At 32.5% G+C, this 21063-nt stretch overlaps 1 protein-coding gene across 1 annotated transcript; it reads right to left on the reverse strand.

The window, feature by feature from the left end:
• Nucleotides 1-52: 52 nt before the first annotated feature.
• On the reverse strand, nt 53-14995 carry LOC111716418 (uncharacterized). Its single transcript, XM_023491875.1, has 13 exons — nt 14892-14995; nt 13563-13646; nt 12380-12467; nt 11311-11397; nt 9821-9885; nt 7190-7279; nt 5922-6023; nt 5245-5327; nt 4194-4245; nt 3818-3886; nt 2514-2591; nt 1635-1757; nt 53-1194 (listed from the first exon to the last, which is right to left on the reverse strand). Exons 1-13 carry the CDS (start codon nt 14967-14969, stop codon nt 1126-1128), a joined length of 1068 nt encoding a protein of 355 aa, XP_023347643.1. The 5' UTR covers nt 14970-14995; the 3' UTR covers nt 53-1125.
• Nucleotides 14996-21063: the final 6068 nt, after the last annotated feature.

Genomic DNA, 21063 nt, shown 5'->3' on the forward strand with positions numbered 1-21063 from the left:
AAAGTTTAAATTGATGATTACAAAAAGTTCTTTAAATGTTTGAAAATAGCCCTGCCCTGAAATATAACAAATATGATATTATTAATAACGGATAAAATGATTATGAAAATATGAAATATGAAATATTCTTTTGTAATCAAATTCTCAATTTCGCACATCTTTTAGTCCAAGAATTATGAACGAAGTGTTCAATCTTTAGATTTTGACAATTTTGTAATTTAATTATAAAATTTCGGTTTACTTCTTTTAAATATCCAAAATGTTTTGGACAATTTTTTTTTGAGAAATTGAAGTATAAATTTTAACAGTTATACCTCGATATTGAAATAACATTAATTTAAATCTGAATTTTACCACAAACTCAAATTATATCTTTGCAACCAGATGGTGTAAAACTTTGATATTTCAAACTTAGACTTTGTGATGTAATAGAATCGACTGTTTGCAATATCTATAGTCTGACTACAACATCGTATTGATATAGGGATGGAAAAATCCGAGTGTGTGGCAAAATCTCAGATCCTAATTATGAAAATAAAATATTGAAAATGATATTATATGTTTATAATAGATTATGCTTGGTTGCTGATTAATTATAAAATTTATAGTGTACAGAAAAAAAAATTCTAATGTAATACTTGAATTTTACTAGCATTTAATAACATTGTGTTAATTAAATGGTATTATTTCTGCTTCTAAAAATTGACTTTTAAAAGTGTCCAAAGTTGATCAAAACTATGTCAAAAAAGCTAACTTAAAAAAAAAGCATACAATCTCAGATTCGCATAGACCCTGTAAAATTTTTTTTTTTCAAAAATAGCTCTCAAAACGCACTTAATCTCTTGTAGACGGCCGTGCCCATGAATAACTCTAAGTGATAAAATTCTTTTTTATTTCTTTCTATAATTAAAGATCGTGGTGGAGGGGGGGGGGAGATTAAACTTTAAATATTTCCTTGATTTTCATTGGTGTGCAGCTTAAAGACAAAATGTGTATAATTACGCATTAATTGCTATATATAATATAGATTATTTAACACAAATATATTAGATAATTTTGGAAAAATATGTTGTTTAATCATTTACAATTATTTACAATAATTATCATATTATTAAATAATTATTTTTAATTATTGTCAATTCCGCTGTCAGCACTCAATCTGTTTTCCAAGGAAGTTTCTTCAAGACAACGTTCCTATAATATAATTATCATTAATTATGAATAATTATCATTAATGATTAATTATTATTTGGTCAAAGTGTAAATATAAACCCTTTTTTGATATTGTGTTTCTGTGTAAACTCCACAGAATTGTCGAAATTTAAGGAAAGATTCTTTGTTCAGGATAGCGTTAACCTACCACCAAAGTGGAAACTTGTAATATGAAGCGGATTAGTGTTTATTCCATATAAAACAGCTGTCTAATAATTTTGCCATTTTTTTATTCAGCTATTCAACCACAAAATGTATGAATTATACTTTATACTTTATACTTTATACGTGCAATTTAAGGCATTAAAAATATAAAGTATCGTCCTATGAACTTGAACCTTGAGATTTGGATATTTTAAGTGTTATTTTTTTAATTTGATTTAATTTTCTAACTTTAAAGGGAGTGTTCCTCAAATTCTAACCTGGTCTGAAGTTATGTAAATCGGAATGTTAACTGTTCTTTTTTCTTGATCTTCGTCCGGAGAATGATAAGATTCGTCTTCGTCGGAATCTTGTTCGGCCATCGACGAACTTCGTCGACGATCCTAGGAAAGATAACAATTCGTCTGTCATAATTCTTTTCTTCCTCATGGGCCATACTTAACAAATTTGAGCTAGGTTTCTGAACAATCTACCGCCGGTTCAAATTTTGAATCAACGATTCACAGTTAAAGATTCAGGAGGATTAGAATCGGTGATTCATGATTTGAACCGGCTGTAAGGTAATTCCGCGACCTCTCCAATAAAAAAAATATATTTAATGATAAAGGAAATGACTACTTGCTACAAACTATAATCTTTAATCCTCATTTAGCTGCAACCGCATGTTCTATACATCTTTGATATTTCAAGCCAAGAATTTTACAAGATAAACTATTAAAGGTATAAAGCATCATGAATTTGTAAAGTTAAAAGGTGTAAAATAGGTCTAAATTCAATAGCTTGTGTCGAGTAATCAACTTCTTATATTTCATTGATTTGAATTTAATTTTTACACATTTAAAATTAAAAAAATATTTTTAAATCAAACACTATTTTTTAAATTCTGAGATCTTCTAACGGATAATGTTATTTTGAATGAAGTATTATGATATACATAGAAACACATATTTGACCCTATTTATGCAGCAAACTCAAACCCTTTGATATTCTAAACTTAAATTATTTCTCTAACAGAATCCATTGTTTAAAGATATCTAAGGTCTACAAAATCGGGTTGCAAAGATATAAGGATTAGAAAATAAGAGTTTGTGACAAACACAAAAATTTTTTTTTTAAATATATATTTTATATATATTTACCAGATCCTTCCTGTTCTCCAATATTTCGTTAATCTTCTTCCTCACTTCATACCAGAACTTACTATTCGTAATTGAACCCTAAATAAAAAATTTAAATAAAAAATTTAAAAAATAACATTTCAAATAACATTTTAGGAACTGTATCAACATCCGTGATCAGAATTTGCATGCCCGAACTGAACTCTCTAAATTAGATTTTAAACAAAAATGAATAATTGTTCTTTCCTGAGCAACAAAATATATTATTTTCTTTTTCTAACCACATGTCAATAATCGAAAGATTTTTTTCTTATTACTCATACAAATGAAAAATATGTTGTTAGTTCAGACTATTATATAATTTCTATGTTTTTATCACATTTCATTGTCAAAATACTCCATGAAAAGAGGAACAAGTGTTTCCCTTAAAGTTTCTGATTTGTAATCAATAGTATTTCATTTTAGAAAGCCACACCTGGACCCTCACTCGGCCTTATCATTTTTAAACAGGAAATATGACAAATTTATATTGGAAACTCTGATCATGTGATCAGAATATTTAACATAATCGTTCCAATATTCTTCTCATGCAGAATAATCCAGAACTTTTACTGATCAACATGATCATGATCATCAGTCGTATAATAATGATCAACCATCTAATAATAATAATTATTATTAGATAAAAATGATCATCATTATTCTTTTAATTTTTTTTAAGAATGATGATATTTTTTTATAATCATCAATAATATACACATGCCAATAAAAATCGTGATCAATATCAACATTTTTAGCAGCATTAACAATTTGATCAAAATGATAAACATTATTATCAACATGATTATCATTATTAGCATCATATATTATTATAAACACTATCATTATTAATATGATCGTTATCATCACATGGTCATCATTAACATGATCATTATCATCATGATCATCAGCACACGATAATTATTTACATGATCATTATGATCAGGATTATTATTATCAATATAATCATTATCAATATGATCATAATAAATATGATCATTATCAATATGATTATTATCAAAATGATCATTGTCAACATGGCCATCAGTATTATGATCATTGCCAATATGATTATCATCAATATGATCATTGTAAACATGCCCATAAGCATTGTGATCATTGTCATGATAATTGTCAACATGTCCATCAGTATTATGATCATTGCCAATATGATCATTTTCAACATGATGATTATCATTATTTTCATCATGATCATGGTCACCATGATCATCAAAGTGAATTTATTGATCAACATGATTATATGATCTTGATATATAAATGTAAACCTGTATCTGTGGTGTTCTACCCGCCTTCTCCGCTCTTTCATTTGCTTTCCGTCTCAAGTACTGGCCAACCTGGTCAAACAAAATTCTCGTAAAAGTCCTCAAAAATGTTCTGAATTTAGAAAACGGCAAATCTACAGTTTTTTCATATCAAATATTCAAAGGGATTTAAAATTAAAATACAAAAGAAAGGTTATCCCTGTAGTAATATGAAGGTTATGTTTGCTACATTTTTATCAATGAATTTCTGATGATTAAAAATTTCAATGTGAAAACATGGTCAAAAGTGTTTAGTAAGTATTTAAATATTGCAACAAGTTTTTAAGAAGAATTAAATTAAAAATTAGAAAAATGTTAGAAATATTTTAACAATAAATACCTCTATCATATGTTCAGCATACAGCTGGATAGCTTCTGTCTCATCGGAAAATCTAAAAATAAATTTGTGATGAAAATACAAATGTTATATATATATATATATATATAGCGTTACCCGCACAGGATTATACTATAAAACTCTAAAAAGGTGACGATTCCAAGATTTTGTTTAGGCATTTTACAATGTTTGGCTTATCTACAGTTTTTAATGGCTAATTAATTAATTAAGTAAATAACCATCAAGTTTACAGTTGCCGTGAATCATTAACATTAGGAAAAGTCAAAATAAATTTAGTACAGTCGTCGCTGAAGTCTCATGCTTTCTGGATTATTATGATTGTGTATAGGCTTTACTGCGTTCTTGAAATTTGAAACAAAATCAGCTCATTAAGAACAATACTTAATTATTTATCTATTTTATAAAAAGAATACTAGAACATGGTAAAACATGTCTCAATAAACGTGAGAATTGAGAGAGCACATACAAAACGTTTCCTTTATGAAAGTTTCCCTTCTGAACTTTCCCTTACTAAACGTTTCCTTAATAAAAGTTTTCTTACTAAACGTTTCCTTACTAAACGTTTTCTTACTAAACGTTTCCTTACTGAACGTTTTCTTATAAAACGTTTCCTTGATAAATGTTTCCTTACAGAATGTTTCCTACGCAAAACATTTACTTCCAACAAATGTTTCCTGCCACCAAGCGTTTCCTGCTACAAAACTTTCCCTACTACAAAATAAAGGGACAAAATTGCTAAAGAAACCGTTTCGTAAGGAAGCATTTTGTGTCCGAAACGTTTGTGAAGAAACATTTAGTAACGAACCGTTTTGCAAGGAAACGTTTTGTTAGGAAATATCTTGTAAGAAAACGTTTTGTAAGGAAACATTTTCTAGGGAAAAGTTTTGTAAGGAAACGTTTTGTGGCAGGAAACTCTTTATGGAGTAAACTTCTTGTGAGGAAATATCAAGTAAGGAAACGTTCAGTTTGGGAAAATTCAGTAAAGAAACGTTTTACTGCACACAACTTAAAAATAAATGTTGACTAAAAATACCTAGATTTTTTAAACTTTGAAAATATTATTTCTGCAGCCTCAGGAAATGATAGAGCTTGAACCTTCTCCCAGTCCGCGAACATCTAGGAAAATGTGGTAAAAAAACATTTAAAAGCAATGATCCTAATGCATTAAAAATCATCTTAATTTTATTTTGGACAAAAAAAACAATTTTAAAACAAAACAAAAACAGTTTGTGTTGTGAACCATTAAACCATTTCAGATATATTTAATGTGCCCACGTTAGATAAACGAGATCAAACGATCAAACGATAATTAATAAAAAATGTTCCAATCTCCAGCAAAATACATAGTTTGACAGGTTGCAAAGATATGATTCTGAGAACATTTTAGTTTGAGAAATTGAGGCATTTAATTATTTAACCAGAGCTGTGTTTAATGCGTCAAATCATAAAATTCTCTGCTTCGTTCTATACTGACTCTTTCTGAATTTTAGAATTTCACATGCAAATAATTCCTAACAAAGTTATAGGTAAAAAGAAAGCTTTTTTTCAATGATCAATTTTCCAATTTATCTGCAAAATATGGATTAAAGAGGTTATCTGCAAAATATGGTTTAAAGAGATTATCTGCAAAATATGGTTTAAAGAGATTATCTGCAAAATATGGGTTTCTTTAACAGTTACTTTAACAGAAAATAAACAATTATTTTTTACCGCATCTTTAATCTGCCCTCTCCATACTGGGAACAGCTGATGCGCGTCATGAACGATCTTTGTGACGGTAGATCGTCTTTGCGGCCCAGCATCAAGATAATCCTGAAAACAGAGATAGAAAAAATTAGTTAGAATTACTCCCGCCATTCACCCGCGCTTGGTCCTAGCTGAAGTAACTGGTGTTACCCGTTGGATGTTAATAATTCATTTTTTAGAAATTGGCCTGCTATATATCACAATATAGCGAGCATGTAAGTGAGCAAAGAGCCTTATTATTTATATTAAAAAAAACTTTTTTTTGTGAGTTGCCTAATATGATATAATCTTCATCCACTCTTTGAATTTTTTTATTTAAAATATGTATTGTTAAAGGTCAAATTCTTTCAGTATATGAAATATTAAAGTCTTCAGAAGTATGATAGATTTTTCATTTTTAATATTTTAATTAGTGGTTAGGTAATAATAAGCATCTGCACAGTTCATCTTACACACATCTGTGCAAAATAGTATTTCTATATGATTCAATTGTTAGCTATACATAAACACTATGGTAATTTTCTTATTTCTTTTAATATTAGAATATTAGAATACAATATTACTTTGCCAAAGGTTAAAATGATATCGCTATGAATCTGGCATTACCATTTTTTTACTGGATTAGAAATTTCGACACAAAGATTTTCAAATTTTCCAATCCCTATATCTTTGCAACCTGATGGTGTAAACCTTAGATATTTAAAATTTAGTTTATTTGAACCACGAGAATTCATGAAAGATGGGGACAAAGACTTTTTTTTGACATGAAAAGTCGACTTAAACTCGACTTGAAAAATCTAGTCCAAAAACGGTATAAAATCTCAGCTGAAAGTCAAGTTATAAAGCGACTATTTACGGGTTTAAGTCGACTAAAAAGTAAGTTACAGCCTTTTAATGGGAGTAAAAAGTCGAGTTTAAGTCGAGTTTTTAAGTCGACTTTTGTTTTTTAATTGTATATTGTTTTGGTTTTGGTATTTAGTAGAGGTGTTTTTTTTATTTCAGGAACTACCCCAGCCCCCTTTATCATGCTGCCTAGGAGTGTTTAAAACATGAAACAATTTGTCCAGCAATAGAATTTAAAAATAATCAGTTTTATTCCAACTGATGATTGGGTTAGACCCAAGGAACATTTTGTTTTGGAAAAAATGTAAATTTAAACATCCTAAATGTATATTTAACCTGAACAAAGTTGAAAATACAAATATAAAGAGGTAGAGATCAGATAAAGATACCTTTAGTATTAACCTCAGTTGATTTCTTAATCGTTTCTCACGCATCCAAGGGGAGAGCAGAAACTGACGCTCCAACAGCCGATCTATTATCTAAACAAAAAACAATTTGAAAGGGGAAGGTTGACATAAAAGAACTGAGTTCTTGCAACAAACTCTGATTTTCTAATCAGTATTTCAGAAGAGGCGCTTTATACTATTTTCAGGCCCAAGCAGTCCTAAAGGAAGCTGGGTTCTAGTCAACCATCTTCTCAAAAGAATTGATGCGTGGTCGGATGAATGTGCTGCCAGATTACAACCCCTGGCAGACCAATTAAAACCCCTTCAACACCAAACTTTCGCGATAGAAAAATCCGAGATATGATCATTACAACCCAAAAATAATGCAATCCCTTATTATAAATTATAAATTTTGTTATATTTTGTATAATGTAAAAGGTTAATTTTGAAATTAGGTTGCAAAGATATAGAGCTTAAAAAATTGCGTTTGTGGAAAAAATCTCAGTTTCTTTAAGTATTTTTTTAACGAATGTAATTCAAAACAATTGAAACTTTCAATTTAAATTTCATGTTTTCAATCCTATTTTTGAGCTAAAAATAACGCAAAAGTTTTAAATTACTTTTGAATGCAATAAATAAATTTGCTTTTGTCATAAATATAATTTTATTTCGTTAAATATTATGACAAGAAAAATATTTTTAAATTTATCTATAAACAGTTTGATAAGAGAAGACCGAACCAAAAATTTATCAAACTAATTTGAAATATAAAAAAATATAAACATGTGCCAGTAGATCAATCAAGGATTAGAAATATGTAAGAAATCAGAGTTTGTGGCAAAAACTTTATTTCTTTGAAGCGAATCAGCCCAAGATTTCATGAGTTATGATCGGACATACAAACAGATAAATATATATAAATAAATGCAAAATAGATGTAAATTATCGTTAAATTATTATATTTGCGCATAAATTGAAAAAAAAAAGAATTTAAAAAATATTATTTCTCGCAATGAATATTTTCATGAATCAGCTCTACAATTAGCTCTAAACTTCAAAGATTAGGATCCGTGCAGCTGTAAAAATAAAAACTGGAGATTTTAATTAAACGTAAAATATTAAATTTTTTTTTCATTTTTTTGAACCCTAAAAAACTGTTCAAATAATGAATATAAAAAATGATACTTTTAACGATCAAATTAATTTTATTTTTAACTCTAATTTTCTAAATCCTTTATCTTTGTTATTTAATATTTGAAACTTTGGCTGTTTGATATATATCAAAATTCATAGTTTTAAGTATTAAAGATTTAGACATCTGTGATAGGGATTTTTGAACGTTTATTTTTTGACATTATCAAATAATATGGTTGTTTTTGTTTTCAGAATTTAGAAAGATATGATATATTTTCTAATTCGCCATAAGTGTTTTTAGACGCAGTCTTTACTCTCTACCAACAAGGAATAGTAAAAATTTGATGTTTAATTTCTTAGTTAAAGAATTCCCTGCAGGGTTTAACCATCCCGGGATATTGAATTATTATTATTTAAAATTTTCTAATTTTTTAGCAACATTTGTTATCAACTATTATGTTGAAAAAGTGAAGAAGTTTCAGAGTTCTAATGCAAGCTATTCAGAAAAAAACCCCAGCCCCCCCCCCCCCATAGTGATAGGGTTAGAAGTCATAAATTGATTCTAAAAGTCGACTTTTTAGTTCAGAGTTTTTTGCTTAACACTGTTCTAGAAATCCAAAAAAATCTGAAGTGGAATTTACTTGTGTTTGACATGTACCGGGCTTCCCTCCACCTAGGGATGTTAACGTTTTCATTTTTCAGAAAAACGATCGTTTCATTATGATAACGACGACGGAAAATCGAAAACGAAACGATCGTTTTTAAAAACGATCGTTTTTTAAAAAAGGTCGTTTTTAAAACGATCCTTTTTCAAAACGCTCGTTTTTATAAAATTCGTCGTTTCATTAACGATCGTTAACGACGAGAGGAAACCGACCTGAAGGGCATCTGTACTTATCATTGAGTAGTTTTTAAGAAAATATCAAGGAGTTTTAACTCCCCCACAACTGTTAAACTTCATGTAAGACGACATTCAATAAAGTTGCATGTAATTTTTTTTTTCAAAAACGACCGTTGTGATAAAGTTCGTCGTTTCGTTAACGGTCTTTAACGACAACCCTTCGTTAAAGATCTTTAACGACGACCTTTCGTTAACGATCGTAAACGACGACACTTCGTTTTCCAAAACGATCGTTTTTTAAACAATCATATAAAAACGGTCGCAAATCGTTTTATTAAAAACGTAAAAATTCAAAATATTTGGGTCGTTTTTAAAAGCGATCGTTTTTTTTCCTAAAACGAAACGATCGTTTTTGAAAACGAAACAAAAAACGATTAACAACCCTACCTCCACCCCGCACGAGCAGCCATAGTACATTTGAATTTCCGAGCTGGGTCAACTTTTCCGGCCCAGTTTGTACTGTATCGCCCGGACATTGGGTAAATAAAGCAGACACTCAATTGTGCAACAAGGTTGACGCGGTCAGACTGTAGGTTGAATTTAGTTTTACTGAAGGGTCAGAGGTGCGTGCCCGTTCCCCCTTCCCCTTGAAAAAGTACCTGTTGGACTTCAGTTGATGGCTGCCAGGGTTCCACCTCCATTACAGGGATAGTATTCCCTTTTCCTAAATATATAATCGTCCTTTAAAGGGACTGTACGCCTAATTTTAAATAACCTTTCATTTACATTGTGTTTTGTCCGATGTACACCCCGGAATTTCAAATCAATTTCTCTGAATGAGTTGTACTCTTTTTTCTTTCTAAAAATTTTTTTTTTTTAATTGTACATTAGATATAAATGAGACTTGTGGATTTATGGTGCAGAAAGACTGTATGTATTTATTATAAGTTAACAATGTTTTGAACAGGGAAACAAATATATCTTTGTCATTTCTAAAATTAACCGGATCTACATGGAGGTTCCTTGTCATGGTGTTTACTTAATTCTCGAGAATATGAGATATATTTGTTGTAGGTCCAATTTGTATAAAAAATGCTAGAACCTTAACCCACTTCAGGCTGACGACTGGCTTACCCAAAATAGACTGGGGGGGGGGAAGTGGGGAGGGGGTTCGGTCCCAGTGACCCCCCCCCCCTCTATTTCCTTTTTGTGAAACAAATCTATAACACTTGAAAAAAGGGCAAAGGAATTGAGTTTTTGCCACAAACTCGGATTTTTAAATCCCAATTTCTTTAAAATCAAATATCGTCGACCGTAGATATTTCAAACTATGAATTTTGGTGGATCAAACAATGTAAGTTTGAAATATGAAAGGTATGCATCATCTGGTCGTTGAGATTTCGGTATTATAAAATTGGCATTTGTGGCAAAAACTCACTTCCTTTGCAAAAGTTCAAATATTTTTGCAATTTTAAGTTATAAAGCAAATAATGTGCAAAATCTAAAAGTGCGCAAAATATGATGAATTATACATTTTTTAAAAAGCCCTTGACACGGCGAATTCAAATATGCAAACATATTTGCAAAATTTTCAAAAACTTAATTAGTATACTAAATTCAGGGAAAACGGAAGATACGCAAATTTTCTTCGAAGGCATCCATGCAAAAATCTATGCAAAAATTGTGCAATCTTCTTTCTCATGTTCCAGGCTCTTAAAACAACAAAATAAAAGTAAAATCCAATGACCGGAAGTATATCTAAATAAAGATTTAGTAGGTAAAGGTAAAATAAAGCATTCAGGCAGGTGCCTGAGGCATTATGTATAAAACCCCCGCTTTGAGCCGAAAGTTGGCGGAATGTATAAGTTAGAAAGACTACAAATTTGAACAGCCTCAGACCAATACTTTTTGAGTTATTTCCAAAAAACGGAAGAGACCCCTTCCCCCCGCCGGAATAAAAATTTTGCACAAAGTACTTAAAAATAACTTGTAGAGAGAACATGAAATAAAATCTAAACCAATAGTAAACTGTAAAAAAATGAAAACTTGTTGCATGAGTCCCCTCGAAGAAGTCCTATTACCAACATCTTGAAACAAATTTTACCGTATTTTTTCCAAATTAATTATGTAATTTGTTTTCTGATTATACCTATCAGTCCATCAGCTGCAAGCAGGACGGAGCCACGTCGACTAGAACTTTCAAGGATTAAAGAATCCCTTCTCATATTCGTCAATCCTAGATATTGATCCTTAGTCCTAGATATTAATCCTTACTCCTAGATATTAATCCTTGATCCTAGATATTAATCCTTAATCATATATATTAATCCTTAATCCTAGATATTAATCCTTGATCACAGATATTAATCCTCAATCCTAGTTACAAATCCTTGATCCTATATATTAATCCTTAATCCTAGTTACAAATCCTTGATCCTAGATATTAATCCTTGATCCTAGATATTAATCCTTAATCCTAAATATTAATCCTTGATCCTAGATATTAATCCTTAATTCTAGATATTTATCCTTAATCCTAGATATTAATCCTTAATCCTAGATATTAATCCTTAATCCTACATATTAATCCTTGATCATAGATATTAATCCTTAATTCTAGTTACAAATCCTTGATCCTAGATATTAATCCTGGATTATAGATATTAATCCTTAATCCTAGTTACAAATCCTTGATCCTAGATATTAATCCTTAATTCTAGATATTAATCCTGAATTCTAGCTACTAATCCATAATCCTAGATATGAATCCTTAATCCTAGATAATAATAAATAATTCTGAATATTTATCCTTAATTCTAGATATTTATCCATAATTTTAGATATTCAATCTATCCTAAATATCGATCCATAATCCTAAATATTAATCCTTAATCCTAGATATTAATTCTTAATCCTTAATAAACCTTTTGTCCCAGATATTACTACTCTACTCTATTCTACTCTACTCTCCTCTACTCTACTCTACTCTACCCTACCCTACTCTACTCTACTCTACTCTACTCTACTCTACTCTACTCTACTCTACTCTACTCTACTCTACTCTACTCTACCCTACCCTACCCTACTCTACTCTACTCTACTCTACTCTACTCTAATCTACTCTACTCTACTCTACTCTACTCTACTCTACTCTACTCTACTCTACTCTACTCTACTCTACTCTACTCTACTCTACTCTACTCTACTCTGCTGGATACCTGTGCCTAGCATGAGACTATCCCTTCTGGCCATTCCTGATGAGATACCAGCCAATTCATTCCTAAGGTTACTTAACAGTCGGATAACCTGAAGTAAAGGGACCGTGCACTGTGTTGACTTAACTCAAGTTAAATGAGGATATCTGAGATATACGTTTTTTAGCTAGAATAGGCAAAAATATGAATCAAAAACGCAACTCCATAAATGAATGGTCTAAATGATAAAAAAGGAAATAAAAAAATACTTTAACATTAAAAAAATCTACTTAAATAAAAAAATCAACAAAATTTACTTCAATAATAAAAAATCTACTTCAATAATAAAAAAGAAAATCAACTAATGAACTGATGCATTAGATAACCTGAAATATCAAAGATATACGACACTAAGTTGCAAAGATATAAGGATTCAATGTTTCACTGATTGGTTTCCATTGATGGTAATTTTTCTTAGAGTAAATGATAGATTTAACACTATGTATATTTAATAATAATCACCGAGAACTATATCAGGGAAACCTGATACCTTATTTATATTCCTTTCAATAACTATTATCATGATTTTATGCATATCTCGTAACCAAATGAAGGATTAACATTATCGTTCATGAACCTTGTAAATATATATATATACTAGTTGGATGCCCGCTACGCGCCGGTCACCCTATTTGACCTGTAACCTTATGTTTCAATAAATAGCTAGTATAATGTAAAACCAAGCGTTGAATAGACCTGGCTAAACCCTAGGTAGAGAAGACAGAAATACAGTGCGTTTTCTGTAATCAAGATTGATTCGGAAGGACTAGCATTTTGTGACACATATATTTACTTTGAAAAGTTCAAAAATATCTTATTGATTTTAACTAGATAATTCTTTCGAATAAAAAAAATTAATGATTAGGAAGAATATTAGAGTATAAAAACAACAATAAGATGAAAAAAATAATGATGAAAAAAAATAATGATTAGAAATAATATTAGATTATAAAAACAACAATAAGATGAAAAAAATAATGATGAAAAAAAAAACTAAATATCTGCAACATTCCAATTATCAGAAAGTGAAGAATACGACATTTGATGAATTCTTTCGATGTATTCGTTATTAAGGGTTTCACTGTAATAAAAATAATAATAATAATTATAATAATATTAATGATAATACTACTAGTAATAATAATACCTCTTCTTGTCGTTTTTCAACTCCATCCAGACGATTTGAAATATTTGCTACTTTAAGATGCTGGCTCAACGTTTTCTGGTTTACCTAAAAGCAATGTCTATACTAAATGTTCTTAAGCGTTTTCTCGACAATTATTATAGCGTTATTTAGCTTTTTAAGGACGTTGATTATTGCGTTTTTGAGCTTTTTCTTGAATAGAATTTAGCGATCATTGGAAAATTTAATTGCGTTATTAAGCGTTTCTTTAGTTGCGCTGTTTAGCACTTTGTAAATGTTTTTTTATCAATTTAAAATTAATTATTGGCTTTAACGTTCTGAAAAATTAAACCCTATTTCTGCTGGGGGNTAAGTTTGACCCCACCGTAGTTTTTTTACATAACTCAAAAAGAATTGGTCTGAGGCTGTTGAAATTTTCTGACTTTTCCTAAATACCCATAGCCCTCCCTTAAGGTCTTAAACCGGGCTTATATACTAACTGCACACTGCCTGAATGACTACTTTTTCCTGTTGTGCAAAGAAGTTTTGAAAATTATTTGCAAACTCACCGTCAAAAGAAATTTGCACATTTTTAGTTTCTTAATTACGCATCAGGTTATTTAGAATTTTGCAAAATTATTTGCATATTTGAAATGGCATGTTCAAGGGCTTTTAAAAATTATATTTTTCATTATTTTTTTGACCATTTTTTTTGCAAACTTTTTACTTGATAACTGGATTTTGCAAAAAAAGATCAATTTTTGCAAGATTGCAATTTTTTTGCAGATTATAAAAGTAGAGCATAAGAGCTTTCCAATGATGTATCATTTGTCATATTTGGACATAAACATGGGATTTAGAGGGGGGGGGGACAAATTCCCCCCCCCCCACAGCGAATCCTAGTTTTCAAGTATCTCAGCAGGGATGGGGTTAAAATCGATTTGGTTGTTAGATTCTCTTGAAACCGTTAGTCAATATACAGTTGAAACCAGAAAACTAAGAAACAGGAAGACGACTTTTACGATTTCAAATAATAGAATAAACATGAAACACAGTTCAGTATATACAACCTCAAAAACAAAACTACACAAATCTTCTAGTTCTGGGATTTCCAAAATATTTTCTCCTATTTTTGTGTTGTCAATATTACCGGCGATATTGAGAATTTCGTTCAATTTTCAATTTTATCAAACAACATTTTTGAATTTTGATATTCTCAGTTAATATTGAAAGCACAAAAAGTCAGACCAGTCAAGTTTTTTATGACTATTAACGATCAACTATTAGGTCGTCTTGCTGCTGTCATTTTTTTTTGTGTTTTGTGTTTTGTGGGACACCCTGTACTTGTCTAACCTGAATATCTTGAACCGATCTAGTTAAATCCGATATTTTTCCTTCAAGATCACTCAACTTCTCAACCTCCTCGCCCATTTTATCTAAAATTAGATTTAGTTTAGAAAAATATATCATTGGCGTTCGTAACATGAAGTTACCAAAAGCTTTCCAAAATATCGTTCGAAAGCTTTTCGAAATAAACCTATCAAAAGTTTTTCAAAAATATCAAACTTTTCGAAAGCTTTTCGACATATTGACCTTATCAAAAACTTTTTTAAATATCGAATGTATCAAAATTTTCTCGAAAAATCAAACTTAATGGAAGCTTTCCGAAATATAGAAGTTATCGAAAGCTCTCTGAAATATCGAACTTACCAACAGCTTTTCGAAATATTGAACTTATCAGAAGGTTTTCGAAATATTGAACTTCATCAGAAGGTTTTCGAAATATTGAACTTATCAGAAGGTTTTCGAAATATTGAACTTATCAAAAGCCTTTCGAAATATTGAGCTTATCAAAAGCCTTTCGAAATATAAAACTTATCGATCTTTTCGAAATATCGAACATTGTTTTTGAAACTATGAACAAAATGTTAGAGATTTCTTACAATTATTTACATTACATTTGTGATTTTCGAAGAAAATGTTCGCAATTTCAAGGTGCCTTTCGTCAAATTCGATACTGCAAGTGAAATGCGATAAATTTAAACTCAATTTGCATACAGTGATCACAATTATGTTTAAGTCCTCTTTTATCAGTGCATTCCAGGGTCTAAGATATCACACACTATTCTGAATAGCCAATTATCAAATCGAACTATTTATAAAAAACTTGTTGTTTAAATCTATGAATCTATTATAGGACAGAAATACTGTTACTAACTTGATTCAATCATAAGGGAGCTGTATAATTCAGAATTTAAATAAATAAATAATATAATCTTTTAAAATACAAATTTGAGACGTTTATATATTTTCATGCATATTTTGTAAATTCTGTATTTTCAATATTAAATCTATACAACATATTTGACCTTCAAAGCCTTATAGCAAAAAATTTGACTTTAACACTTGTCAAATAAAAATGATAATTTCAATCTTTTATTATTATTAAAGAGATTAAAATTTTCTTGTGAGCTTCCTTGACTGTAATTTGATACAAATTGATCTAGAATGCGAGTAAGGGAAGTGAGTCAGCCGGAGGTGGACGAGGAAGGGGTTGCTTGGCCGCCATGAGCCCCGAATTTTTAACCTCTGAGTCACAGCATTTTTAACAATACCTCCATCCATCCCCACATGATAATTAATTCCTGAAACTAAATGTATCATGTTTGTTTTACACTAAAAAGAAATGTTTGATGATTTCTGTATTTACAAATCAAACAAATCATTTAAGATTAAACTGGCGGAGCCTAATGACAAAGTTTAGAGAAAAAGTGTGCAGCTCGTGGCTTTTCTATGTGGTAATTTTAAAGTTCCTATGCAGAAATGTGAGGCTCATGGCGAAAGAGCACCCCGTACCTCGTTAGACAGTACTTGATAGTAGACTATTGATAGGACACAACTTTATTTATATTTTGTAAATTACTTTGCAGGAGTCACTTTATAGGCGAAACTGTTTAAAAATTTGATGAATAAGTTTCAGAGTTGCATACGCATATATCTAACGAATATAACTAAGTAGGAAACAGATCTATCTATCGCATATATCTAACGAATATATATAAGTAGGAAACAGATATATCTAACGCATATATCTAACGGATCTATATAAGTAGGAAACAGATATATCTAACGCATATATCTAACGAATATAACTAAGTAGGAAACAGATATATCTAACGCATATATATAACGGATCTATATAAGTAGGAAACGGATATATCTAAGTGGGAAACGGATATATCTAAGTAGGAAACGGATATATCTAAGTAGGAAACGGATATATCTAAGTGGGAAACGGATATATTTAAGTAGGAAACGGATGTCGAGAATTACTATTAAAATATATTACTTCACTGTGCCTTCTGCATAAAATAATTGCACTATCAATGTTAGCAAATATATGAAATTATAACAAAGTTGCTAAAATAACATTGTAACATTGCTCCAATACTGTCTCATGGCCACCACTCACAATAATTTAAAATTGTAAGCTCTCACGAAAAAACTGTTTAGACTTTTTCTAATTACTTCTTAAAAACTACGGCTGAAAACAAATGATTTATGGTTCTAAAATGAACATGTCCGGTGCTACAAAAAAGAATACATTAAAATAAAAGGCCAAGGTGTTGCAACACTTAAAAATCAACCCAGTCTTTACACTTGATGCAACTTTTCGAAGAAGTCTGGATCTATGTGCATTTCATATTTAATATAAGTAATAATATATATTAACCTGTTTCCTTTATTGGTTTAAACAAAACTAGCTGATTCTAGATTTTTTCCAACACGTTAACTTGACCAGTATATTCAAATAGTACACGCACTTGACGCTCTACAGACTCTTTATCTCTTTTTCGATTAATTATTAAATTTCAATTTCAACATTTTTTAAAACTTTTTTAAAAATTTTTCTGTATTTTGTGTATTTTTTTATTATCCATGCATTGTCTGCATTTTTTGTATTATCTGCATTTCTTTATTTTTTCGTATTATCCGCATTTTCTGTATTATCTGTATTTTTTGTATTATCTGTGTTTTCTGTATTTTCTGTAATTTTGGTATTATCTGCATTTTCTGTATTTTCTGTATTTTTTTGTATTATCTGTATTTTCTGTGTTTCTGTATTTTCTGTAATTTTTGTATTATCTGCATTTTCTGTATTTTCTGTAATTTTTGTATTATCTGCATTTTCTGTATTTTCTGTATTTTCTGTAATTTTTGTATTATCTGCATTTTTTGTATTTTCTGTAATTTTTGTATTATCTGCATTTTCTGTATTTTCTGTATTTTCTGTATTTTCTGTAACTTTTGTAGTATCTGCATTTTCTGTATTTTCTGTATTTTTTGTATTATCTGCATTTTCTGTATTTTCTGTATTTTTTGTATTATATGTATTTTCTGTATTTTCTGTATTTCTGTAACTTTTGTATTATTGTGGAAGACGATGCCTGGCCGTGTTAAACAAGTTCCACAAGATTGAGATAGAACGGATACAGGGCATAGTACTGATAAACATCTTCATGTGTGATTTCGATATTTACTCTAGTTCTGAACCCTCTAGTAATAAGTTATAAGAAATATATATACTGGAAGTTATTTATGCGTTTTCATTAGAGTCTGACTCACGTCCTCTATATTGGTGACCCCCCGACTTTGAACATATAGTTAAACTATAGTTAAAGCTATCCGTGATTTTCTTAAACTTTAAACATTAAGTGATACATCCAAGCATCATGACGGACCAGAAAGAAACTCCAACGGAGTGCGTCGCCAAAGTCTCCGTCAAGCTCCCGGATTTTTGGACAGAGGACCCCAACCTGTGGTTCCTTCATGCAGAGGCTGCCTTCAGAAATGCTGATATCACACAGTCGAAAACCAAATTCGACCACATCGTACAGAAGCTTCCCAAAAAGATCATGGTCTCGGTACGCGGCCTGATCATGGATTCTGCTGCCTCCTCAGAAACCCCTTAAGAGGATTTAAAGGCCAAGCTTGTCTCCTCGTATACTCTATCACGCTGGCAGAAGGTTTCCAAACTAATTCATCACCCTGGACTGGGAGACCGACGCCCTACTGCTCTCATGGACGCCATGTTGGCCCTTCTCCCAGAGGATGAGAAACCAGGTTGCCTGTTCCAAGGTTTATTTCTGGAGAGGTTGCCCGATGAGATGAGGGACCATCGAGTCTCCAGGGAATTCAAAAACCCTAGTGAAATGGCGTTATACGCCAATAGTTTGTGGGATGCCAGAAAAGCTATACCTACTGATCACCTCCTAGCCGCAGCGTCAACCTCATCATCTTCCCCATCACGTGGTAGAGCTCAGGACTGCAGAAGCCCATCACCAAACCGCCATAGTCAAACCCCAGGCCCATCAAACTCTGAGTGTTATTTCCACAAAAGGCGGTTATCTCGTGTACCTTCAAGATGCCCTGTCAAACCGTGATTATTTAGTGGACACTGGAGCTTCAAGATCTGTGTTTCCTCATCGCTCCTCAGCTGCACCGACAGGCCCCCGCCTCCTAATGGCTGATGGACGGCAACTAAAGCTTGGGGTTCCAGATTGATTCCTCTACAGTTTGGTTCCCGCCGTTTCCAGTTCCAGTTCCTCCTCGCCGATGTAGACCAACCAATCCTGGGAGCAGACTTCCTGGCAGAGTTTGACCTCCTAGTAGACACCAAGAACCGCCAAGTTCTTCAAAATCTCTCCTCCGAACCTCTTGCACCGCCTAGGTTTACTCCTGCTGATTCCTCCTTTGCCTCAGTGCGTAAACTCGCCCTTGATGTTGCCTCTCTCCTGGATGAGTTCCCAGCAGCCTGGAATCCACGAACACCTGGTAAACTCCCTGAGCACAACGTTGAACATGTGATTAAAACAGAAGGACAACCGTTATATGCTCGCCCCCGCCGTTTGGATCAAGTTAAGTTAGCACAAGCTAAAGCTGAGTTCCAAAAATTAGAATTGGCAGGGATTATCCGTCATTCCGATAGTCCGTGGGCCTCACCTCTACATATGGTTCAAAAATCTGATGGATCCTGGCAGATATTTGTAAAACTGCCATTGTGACTCCATTTGGATTGTTTGAGTTTTTAAATATGCCATTTGTACTGAAAAATGCAGCTCAAACATTTCAACGATTGATGGACAGGATCTTTAGAAGATTACCCTTTGTTTTCATCTACTTGGACAATGTCCTGATTGCCAGTCGGACCAGGAAACTCCACATCGAGCATCTCCGGGTTGTCCTAGAGCTCCTGGTTCAGAACGGATTAGTGTTGAACCTGGATAAGTGTAGTTTTGTACAACACGAGATTGAGTACCTGGGACATAAGATTACTGTTGATGGCATCGTTCCCCTACGTCGTCATGTAGATGCCCTACTTCTCCAGCCACATCCCCAGGATGTACGTGGTCTCCAGAGGTTCCTAGGCATGATCAACTTTTACCGCCGTTTTTTACCTGGGATTGCAAGAACTCTCCACCCTCTCACGGATGCCCTAGCTGGAAATGTTCTGGTTCTTAACTGGTCCCAGGAGTTACAAGACGCCTTTGATAGAGCCAAATCCGCCCTTTCTTCCGCCGTGTCTCTCACACATCCTTCTCCATCCACCAAGGTGTCACTCGTCACTGATGCCTCCAACACTCACATGGGTGCAGCTCTACAACAGAAAGAGTCAGGTGGTTGGCGCCCCCTAGCTTTCTTCTCTGCCTAGCTCTCCGCCACACAACAGAGATACTCCGCCTTCGATAGAGAACTCCTAGGAGTGTTTCTTGCTCTCCGCCATTTCCGCTTTGAGTTAGAAGGATGAAAATTTCATATACTGACTGATCATCTTCCCCTGGTATCAGCCCTCTCACGTGTTTCTCCGCCATGGTCCGCCCGTCAGCAACGCCAATTATCCTATATCTCAGAATTCACCAGTGATCTCCGCCATACACCTGGAGCTGCAAATGAAGTGGCTGACAATCTCTCCCGTCCTCCTCCAAAATCCCCCCCTGCCCCACAGCTGCCTCCTTCCCCTGGAGTTAAGGTGTCGGAGGTGTCAGCGGTGTCGGAGGTGTCGGAGGTGTCTGAGGTGTCTGAGGTGTCAGTTTCAACAGCTCCATCACCTTTTCCAACTTCTTCAGTGATTAATTTTTCAGAATTAGCCAAAAAACAGCTGTCCTGCCCCGATATACTCCACCTGAAGGTTTCCCCCACCCTCCGCCTCGTAACTGTTTCAGTACAGGATGGTTCGCTGCTCTGTGACGCAAAGACGAAAGTTCTCCGCCCCTTGGTTCCATCTTAGGTTTAAAATTTTTTCTGCCTTACATGGAATATCACATCCTGGAGTTCAAGCATCCAGACGTCTTATTTCTACAAGGTTTGTCTGGAGGGGCTTAGCCAATGACGTCCGTGACTGGTGCAAGTCCTGCCTGCAGTGCCAACGAGGTAAAGTCCTCCGCCATGTTCACATTCGCCCTGAAAAGATTCCTGTACCCTTCAGAAGATTTGCACATGTACATGTAGACCTTGTTGGTCCCTT

Source organism: Eurytemora carolleeae, unplaced genomic scaffold, assembly GCF_000591075.1.
Source record: "Eurytemora carolleeae unplaced genomic scaffold, Eaff_2.0 scaffold461, whole genome shotgun sequence".
NCBI lineage: Eukaryota > Metazoa > Arthropoda > Copepoda > Calanoida > Temoridae > Eurytemora > Eurytemora carolleeae.

Excerpts from the sequence above, each read along its gene's own strand:
- LOC111716418 (XM_023491875.1), bottom strand. The coding sequence starts at position 14,969 with ATGGGCGAGGAGGTTGAGAAGTTGAGTGATCTTGAAGGAAAAATATCG. Across the intron at positions 5,328-5,921 it reads GAGGGCAGATTAAAGATGCG|ATGTTCGCGGACTGGGAGAA; the intron begins GTAAAAAATAAT and ends ACATTTTCCTAG. Across the intron at positions 4,246-5,244 it reads TCAAAGTTTAAAAAATCTAG|ATTTTCCGATGAGACAGAAG; the intron begins GTATTTTTAGTC and ends ATTTATTTTTAG.